Here is a 9,377-nt window from a genome sequence, read left to right as displayed (position 1 = left end):
ACACGTCTGTGGCAAACACGATCGACCAGGGACAGGAAGTGGCGGTGGTCCTCTAGCAGTCAGCAATGTCAAACTGACCAACAACTGGACGCAAAACACACGGAGACAACAATCCTGTTACAAAGCGCCCCAATAGGTTTTACATTTGCCAGCCAAATGAAAAAAATGAGCTGAAACCGAAATTAATTCTGGTTCGCCCCCGTGCCAATTTGTCAAATTTCACAGATGTGTCTAATTTCAGAAAGTGTGTAATTGGTTTATATTTATAATCACTATTCTGTCTCAGTGTTTTCCACTTAAAAGTAAAGGTCTCAGATACGACACATTTTCACACCGTTTTTGTTTTGTTTTTTATCCCAGACTCACACAAAATTCTTCAGCATGACACAAATACACATAGAAAGCCAAGATCTATCAAGACAAAAGTGCCAGAGACACGGCAAAAACAAGTGAAATGAACTCCAGACCGCAGTGCAGAGTCTTTCTAATGAACAGCCACCTGATCACGGTGGCGTCTCGCCAGAGTTTCGGAAACCTCGGCAGGCCTTTATCGCGACGGCCAGGCTCAATGCAAGTAAACAGCGACGTGTCAAGACCAAGCAAGCTCTGGCTGTGCACTCGGCCTGTTTCGAGTAGATAAGAGTCACGATGCGGGAGAAACCAAATTCAATTAGTTCTGTGGACAGTGAGCAGCGAGGAAACACATTGATGGCCTCTGATAGGTCGGGAGGGAATATCGGAACAGGTGAACCTCGGCTCGGTGCTGAGCTAAGAATAACGGGCATCCCAGTCCGTTTTGCATGCTCGCATTTATTTGCAGGGTCGCCCGATTTGCTGTGCAGGCAAAGCCGCAGGGGTGAAGTTTAAAGTCTTGAAAGCAAAAAGTTTCCAGGACGAGCTTCAATCAAAGGGAAGCAAGATATTTCCCAGAATGCCTTCTTTCTAGAACTGCGGCAGACCAATGCAAAAGGAAAAATTCATTCAGGAATAAAACAGCTATTGCGTTCTTAGTTTAGTTGTGGTCCTTTGGTATGTTTTTGCATATCTATCAACTCTATCACATACATCAACTCTACTAGAAAAAAAAAAAGCTACTTACAGTGCAGCTCCTTCTTGAGGTTGGTGACCCATTTCGCCAGTGTAAACTTGACCGCTTCTTGTGACTTGGTGGCAAGGGTCCAGGGCGGAAGGACTGGGGAAGGGCTGGAGGGTTAAAAAGAGAAATTGGTGTAGGTATTTTCTAAATAAACAAATAAAAAGACTGTTGTTCAGGGTGTCATCGATCTGTCTGCCTGTCTGTCTAAAGGTATTTGCCTATGATCTGGTATTAATCAAACCAATTCATCAAGTTGGTACTTTTAATTAGCTCCACAGGCAATCAATTTTCATCTAAATGGGCAGCTGCAGGCCACCTATCAATCATCAGCTAATTGTTCATGCATATTTACACAATCACACTGATCCAATATCTTTCCAAAACAACAACAAGGGTCACAAAGACAATGGCGCCGAGGCGAGACACTGATAAACAGTTACTGCCAGATACAGAGACGTGTTGGGGTGGGAAATATATATCAGTTAGTACACTCCATTTAATTTGATGCATATCATGCAAACACCGAGTCCTGGTTGGACTTTCAACATGCATCCAATTTTTTTCACAGGATAGGATTGCCACATTTTATATGAATAAAATAAATAATAACCCAGTGGGCTCTTTCAAAGTTTCCGTGTCTTTCTCCATTGCTCGACTCTTCTCTTTCTCCACCAGTCACACCTGCAACCAAAAATCTCTGGATTGCCCGCGATGTCTCAATTCTCTCGTGCTTTGCCCCAAGAAGAAGGGCTTAGAGAACACGAACACACACCTGCTATAGAAGCGTTGCACCTAGGTTACCCGGTAGCAGAATATTCAGGTAGTTTAGTCATGAAAATTTAGATGGAAGGTACTTTTCCAAAATACTGGAACATTTGTGCACATCTAAATGTGTCCATCAACTCAGCAGAGCAAACAAAAGCTGTTTCTGGTGTTCCAGATGAGAAGAGCACCGACTCACAGGCACTTGAGGACTACTCCTCACACAACAAACACACATACAGCAACCCAAAAGACAGCCAATATAGCTGCACACGCTCCTGCAATATCTCTGAGGACAGCCAAGTCTGTTGGGATTCTCACACAGTGGAATCATTAAGGGAGGGAGGGCAAGAGGGGGGGAAAAAAAGCCCAGAGCCTTTGTGTTATTTGCGGAATATTTTGCAGCCGCCTTGGGACTCTAATGGTTTGTCAATTTTCGGCCTGGCGAGAGGTATAATCAATGCTTTCAGCGCATGCAGCGGGGAACTGAGGGGTGATTGGTCTCGCCGCAGTAATTAGAAAGCAAATAAAGCTATCTATCGCGGCGTACCAGGAGAAGTAGCAGGAGAGGCACTAATCAGGCCGGAGAGCTGTCTGCACTTAAATCCAGACGCCACTCAATGCAGGGGACGTATTGGCGAGCTAGGTGCACGTCGGCGAGATCGCTGGTGAGCGACGCAAGCAGCCGGAGCCTGGAGCACTCGCTCACTTTGAATCGATACAATCCACAGCTGTTTTGTGGCGAGCAAACAAACGAAAAGCACAGTCAGTTAAAATGTCACGGCAAAAAGCATCACACTGCAGCTACAGAATGGTGTTTAACATAACATCCAAGCCAGAGGCTCATCGATTTCGGCTTGTTGCCGGAGAACTTGTGATAAATCACTGCCTCCCCATTGTTAAAGCATCTGTGCGGAGGATAGAGCAGCGCCGTGTGGTGAGAAAGCATATTGGGAAAAAAAAAAAATCCTGCTAATTTATCACATACGCTGTTCCTGTTCCCATTCTTGCTGTCAATTTTTCACTATGGATGAAAAAAAAAGCACATTCCAGTTGGTCGGCTCGATAAATCTGGCTGTTGATGCACTAATTAGGACACGTCATTACCGACACGGAGCCACTTGCTGCTCTCAATTCATCCGTCCTTAAAACAAAAAGCTCCGTATCTGCGTCTGCAATCAAGGGGGAGACGGATAACAAGCAGTGAAAGAGCTGCTGCTTGTTAAATTAGTCTGCACTCCTCAAAACAAAACAAGACAAAAAGGAACCTTTCCTGCTCCCTGGTTAGACACAGCCATCTACTTCAAGGCTTCACGTGTGCCCGGCACACGAGGCTCTGCTTGGCTGTATAGCAAATTATACAATTCCACATACAAAAAGTTGAAAGGGGATAAATCTGATAAGTGTGTCAGGCCTCCTGAGATGACACGTGTGCCCAGGAACCTTTCGACTTGTGAGCAGCCCAAAAAAACAAACAAAATCTGGAGCCACTCAGGCTTGAAGGATACTCCAGCTGTTTTAAAGTCTTGCATTTCTGAAATTATTTTTTTTCTGACACTAACAACAAAACACCAGCCTTGAAAGCATACCTCCTATAGAACAGCCACAACCATCACAAACAACCAATTTTTGGACAATTTGAACAAACAACAGCTGACAGACACATTGTCCACACAGCTTGTTGCGCCATTATATTTTCTAATGTCTTCTTCCTCAACACTAGCACACCATACGAAAGAGGATTAGGCCCACAAGAAGTGAAAAAATAATATTACAGGAAGTAGATTTTTAATTAAGTTTTCATTTCGAGTTTTAAGTTGAAAGTTCGTGAATAAAGTCGACGTAAAAAAGGGGGGGAGACGAAATTGCGTGAATAAAGTCGACGTAAAAAGACGAAATTTCGTGAATAAAGTAGAAATTACATGATGGTGATTTTTCGCTGCTTGTTATCCGTGATGAATGGTGGATTAACCCAGTTACCCGTAGTTAAAAGTAAACTGCCGAAAACAGGTGTATCCCACAAGGTTCATCGACAGTAATCGGTAAACTCGCGAAAGCGGAAGTACACCATTAGACTTGCGCGCAGAGCCTTTCGACTTTAGTCTTGACATTTTGACTTACTTCACGTTGACATTAATTGCAAAATTTCGTTTTATTCACAAAATATTACCTTTTTACGTGTATTCTCGAAATTCTCAATTGTATTATCGAATTATAAACCTGGGGGAAGGGGCGGGATCTATTTACAGTTGTCTCTCTCTCTCTCTCTCTCTCTCTCTCTCTCTCTCTCTCTCTCTCTCTTCCGTACACGCTAACAGGTTGTTGACATGGACACAAACGTCATTTCTGCAGCCGTTTAAGAGCCCTTAACTGTGGAATAAATATGGAGTGTGACAAAAACAATTCTCTGGGCGGTGAAATGTTTTTTACCTGTGCTCCAGTGGCCCACAGGAGAGAACCTTGGTCACCAGCGGCGCCCTTATATGCTTGGAAAGACCTGCGTTTGGCCTGTTGTTACACTCCACAGCAACACAAAACACCGTCGGACAACACTTCTATGCGCACTTCAACCACGTGGTGTGAACACAGACGTTTCTTTTTTGCTTGTGAGTGTGTTTTGATAAAGTTACAAATAAGTCACAAAAGAAGAACTCGGCAGCCTCACGCCGCTGCCGTGGAAAGCGCCAGTGCTGCCCCTAGTGGCTAGAGACGAAAATACTCCTAGACAGACATGTGCTTCATATTATTACCGAAAATCTTCTTCAACGATGAAAAGATCAAAAATGATAAAAGTATGATGGGTTTTCAAAATGCACATGTTTTATTCGACCATGGCCATAAGTTCTGACCACGTGATTAGTTCCCAACGCAATAAGAGAAAATGGAAAAAAAAAAATGCCTCAACGGCAAGATCAATGGACTAATTTCATTTAGCATGGTGAATTTAATTTCTATTTTCTTGTCTCGGTGCCCCCTTGCCTTCCCATTAAAGTGCCACACACCGCGGTGCTAATCTTTCTCTGCGGTCCAGATTCCATTACGGCATCATTTTAATGTGCGCTCCGTTCGATTCGGCCCTCATCAGTATGCAGGGTGTGTGTGTGTGTGTGTGTGTGTGTGTGTGTGTGTGTGTGTGTGTGTGTGTTGTGTTTGTATGTGTGTGTGTGTGTGTGTGTGTGTGTGTGCGTGCGTGTGTGTGTTGTGTTTGTGTGTGCGTGTGTGTGTGTGTGTGTGTGTGTGTGTGTGCCACAGCAAACAGCTCTCTCGCTCTCTCTCTCTCTCTCTCTCTCTCTCTCTCTCTCTCTCTCTCTTCCTCTCTCTCACCCCCTCAGATCTCAGATGGAGAGGTGCGCTGTTCGTGCGCTGCGTCCTTTAACGCACACCGCGCTCTCCAACTGGAGACAGTCTCTGCGTCGCATCGGGAGCACAGAACAGGTTGGAGCCAAGCACTCGGAGGACCCCGCGTCTCCACATCGTGGGGATGTCAGAGCAGAGATACCACTTGATGACAAACCTGATGACACTGAAGATGATGATGTGATGATGATGAATCTGCTGTGAGCCCCTGCAGACGTGGCATATCACCATTAAAAAGTGGAACTGTCAGGTAGGATCATACTTCTCTGGATAACACAAATACAAAGTTGTTGTTTTTCGTCCATTTGTTCTTAGACAAATGTGCTGCTGGCTTCACTCTCAAAGACAACCCTTATTTGTTTCCTGTAATGTTTGTCTTTTCCATTTTGGCAGAGTAGCAAAAAATAGTGGCTGAGAAAATAAAAAGGTAACTTCACCAGAGACATCTTTCATCATTTGTTCTGCCACATTTTCTCCCCTCCTGCTGACTCCTGGCTGTGTTTCTGATGAAATGTACCTGTTGCACCACATGTGAAGTGAAGCATGTGAGCCAGGGCCTTCACAATACATGTCATTATTGTCATGCATTGTGTCCCTTTTTCCGGATGAGTGGGAGTTTCATTGGATATGCATTGACAAAAGAATACACAGGGGTCGTGAAATTGCTCCATGCATTCAAGGAGCGACACACACACCTGTGCACATGCATGAGTTGCGAGAGCGAGACTCAATCTGGCCCCGTCCTGCTGCGGGGGAGTAGAGGGGAGGGTAAGAAATGATAAAGCAACAAAAAAAAACATCTTCGTCAAACCTTCCTGTGCTTCACTGATGAGAGCCACTTCAATCTATCTGCGGAGGAATGGGATGGATAGGGGACGGGGTGACATGCGGGGGTGGGCACCGGCAGCGTTCCGATACCTCTCATTCAATTACTTAGGCTGGGATTAATTTACATCCGTGCCCACCCACTAATAAACTGTGGGTGGAGGGCAGTGGGGAAAGTGTCAGCAGAGAATTAGAATGGGCCATGGAAACTGATCATGTGAGGGGCGAATATTTCCCTGGGGACTGACAGGCGTGCAACTTGCGGTGATTTCCCAGGGTGGCAGTGTGTAAACGCAGCGGGACCAAGGAGGCCGTCCACATCCTGGAGAACCGCTGGCTGCTCTTCTCCACACTCCACTTCCGGAGACTCCAGCACCAAAAAAAAAAAAAACAAGCAAAAAACACACAACGTTTCCCACAGTAACATCTGTGAGATGAGGGAAGCACCAGCCTGAGTCGCTGCCAAGTGATTGATGAGTCCCCGGCCGCCACCCGAGGGTGCCGTTAAAATGCGAAATTGCCGTGACGTGCCGTTCATCACGTTTGCACCGAGGCCTTTCGGAAGACTTAACTGTCTGAGCAGAGACAAAATAACCGAAACTTTACTCAAGACGAATGCGGCTCTCGCTTTTTTTCCTTCTTTCTGAAAAAAAATCCATATCAAGTTGCGCTGAGTTACTTTTTCCCCAGTCGATAACCGTGCTCAAGAGCGGGGGTGGGGACAAGGGTGGGGTAGAATCAATCAAAGTAAACGAGTGTCTAAATATTTGCCTTCGTCACAGAGGTGTCGGCTAGTGTTGTAGTACTCGAGATTGATCTTGGTTTCGAGACCAGTTTTTAAGGGTCTTGGTCTCGTCTCAGACTTGGAGGCATTTTTATTCAGTCCTGTCTCAGTCTTGGACTTGACAGACTTTTTGACTCAGGATTTTTGGTGGAGACAGGTCAAGACTCAGTCAACACTGCAGTGACAGATAATAACAGAAATGAATCCAGCTGCTGCCGTTTTGTGACCCCCAGAGTGACAACCTGCCCCTTATTCCTAGTTAATTTATTATTTCATTTTATGAAGCAAAGTTGTACTGTTGAAAATGGTTCAGAAGAGTTGGCAAAGCAGCAAAATGTTAAAGAAAATGATTAAAAGGTACCTTGCTGAAAAGAGATGTTGCTGTTCGATTTAGAAGCAAACACGGATTTAAAAAAGATACTGGTCTTGTCTTGGTCTTGAACTCCAAATGTCTTGGTCTTGTCTCGATCTCGATGCTCTCTAGTCTTGATAATGTCTTGGTCTTGGTCGGTGCGGCCTTGACTCCAACAGTACTGTCGCCGGTCTTCCCTGTGCAGGTGCGATGCCATCATGGACCCCTGGATCTTCCCGTCGTCTCCTCTCAACCTGTCGGAGCACCTCATGTACGACGGCTTCGCGGCGCCAACGGCCAACGAGTCGGAGCAACCGACCGGCAACCGCACGGACCACAGCCTGGACGGCACCAGCACGGTGGTCATCACCTGCATGTACTTCCTGGTGTGCGCCGTGGGCCTGTGCGGCAACGCCCTGGTCATCTACGTCATCCTGCGCTATGCCAAGATGAAGACGGTCACCAACATCTACATCCTCAACCTGGCCGTGGCCGACGTGCTCTTCATGCTGGGCCTGCCCTTCATCGCCATCCAGCTGGCGCTGGTCCACTGGCCCTTCGGCCCCGCCCTGTGCCGCGTGGTCATGACCGTGGACTCGCTCAATCAGTTCACCTCCATCTTCTGCCTGACGGTGATGAGCGTCGACCGCTACCTGGCCGTGGTGCACCCCATCCGGTCCACCAGGTGGCGCAAGCCCCGCGTGGCCCGCGCCATCAACGTGGCAGTGTGGGGCGTGTCGCTGGTGGTCAACCTGCCCATCGTAGTCTACAGCGGCGTCATCACCAAGCACGACGGCTGCTTCTGCACCATCGTGTGGCCCGAGCCGGCCGAGGCCTACTACACGGCCTTCATGATCTACACCTTCGCCCTGGGCTTCTTCCTGCCCCTGGCCGTCATCTGCCTCTGCTACCTGCTCATCGTGGTCAAGGTCAAGTCGTCGGGCATCCGCGTGGGCTCGTCCAAGAGGAAGCGCTCGGAGCGGAGGGTGACCCGCATGGTGTCGGTGGTGGTGGCCGTCTTTGTCTTCTGCTGGCTGCCCTTCTACGTCTTCAACGTCACCTCAGTGGCAGGCACCATCAGCACCACGCCGATGCTGAGGAGCACCTTCGCCTTTGTGGTGGTGCTGGGCTACGCCAACAGCTGCGCCAACCCCATCCTCTACGCCTTCCTGTCGGAGAACTTCAAGAAGAGCTTCCAGAACGTCCTGTGCCTGAAGAGGGTGGGCGGCCTGGACGAGCTGGCGGAGCGCAGCGACAGCCGGCAGGACAAGTTGCGCTGCGGGCTGAACGACCCCACGGAGACCCAGAGCTCGCTGCTGAACGGCGACTTGCAGACCTGCTTGTGAAGGGGAATGGGGTGTAGGGGGCAGTCAGTCAGTTGGCGTCTGAAAGGAAATCTGAAAAGCTACTGTTAGAAGAAATCAGAAGACATTGTTAAAATGAGCAAAATGTAATCTAGTGATGTTTTCTGATGAAAAAAAAACAACAAAAAATGCAAATCTGCAGCCTGATAGTCAACTCCGCCCTTGAAATTGGAAAACTTAGAGGCTTTTTAGAAAGTTACTGCCAAACCACAGTGATTGCCCCTTTGTCACATCACAAAGGTAACAGATTCCTCTCCAAGATTTGTAACAAGACCACAAGCCAGGTGTTTGTTTGGTCCCAGTTGGCAAGGGTCTCTTTCTAAACATACAACTGGTCCAGCAAAGCGTGTTGGGGTTAGGATCTGGGGTTTTTTTCCCGCAGGGGGCTAAATATAGAGTCTTTTCCAGATTTGAATGTCATGAGGCCACAAACTTCTCATTATGGGTATATGATGTGACCTTTACCAAGAGAGTTCTGATGTTCAAATAATTGTTTCTCACTTGTAGACTCGTGAGGTCAGCAGGATGACACCTGGCTACACTGTTTTTCCTTTGTTCTCATTGTATTCTGTATTGTGTGAAGGACGTTCACATCTACTGGCAGACTGAGTTTCAGCTCACAATGGATTGTTCTTGTGCCAAGGTTGTCTTCACTCGGCAGCAACATCATTCCCTTTTTTTTTTCTTTTTTTTTTTGTTAATTGCAGGTGTTTTTTCTTGAAGCTTTGAAGAGCAAAAAGAGTGAACATGTTTTATATTGAATGCAAGTGAAATTTAAAAAGACTCTCGGTTCGTGTCAGGACAGCTTTGAGATGGAGTGTGTTTATCAACGGGCTC

The 9,377-nt window shown here is 46.9% G+C and overlaps 1 protein-coding gene across 1 annotated transcript; it reads left to right on the top strand.

Annotated features, from left to right (window-relative positions):
• The first annotated feature begins 5,200 nt into the window (after nucleotides 1-5,200).
• LOC142886979 (somatostatin receptor type 2-like) lies at nucleotides 5,201-8,874 on the top strand. The gene is made up of 2 exons (XM_076024279.1): nucleotides 5,201-5,465; nucleotides 7,382-8,874. Exon 2 carries the CDS (start codon nucleotides 7,395-7,397, stop codon nucleotides 8,520-8,522), a length of 1,128 nt encoding a protein of 375 aa, XP_075880394.1. The 5' UTR covers nucleotides 5,201-5,465; nucleotides 7,382-7,394; the 3' UTR covers nucleotides 8,523-8,874.
• Nucleotides 8,875-9,377: the final 503 nt, after the last annotated feature.

The sequence above is a fragment of the Nelusetta ayraudi genome, unplaced genomic scaffold (genome assembly GCF_046127955.1).
Source record: "Nelusetta ayraudi isolate G7.1 ecotype Tasmania unplaced genomic scaffold, CSIRO-AGI_Nayr_v1 ptg000016l, whole genome shotgun sequence".
Lineage (NCBI taxonomy): Eukaryota > Metazoa > Chordata > Actinopteri > Tetraodontiformes > Monacanthidae > Nelusetta > Nelusetta ayraudi.
This window is presented reverse-complemented; position numbering and strand designations above follow the sequence as displayed.

Excerpts from the sequence above, each read along its gene's own strand:
- LOC142886979 (XM_076024279.1), top strand. The coding sequence starts at position 7,395 with ATGGACCCCTGGATCTTCCCGTCGTCTCCTCTCAACCTGTCGGAGCAC.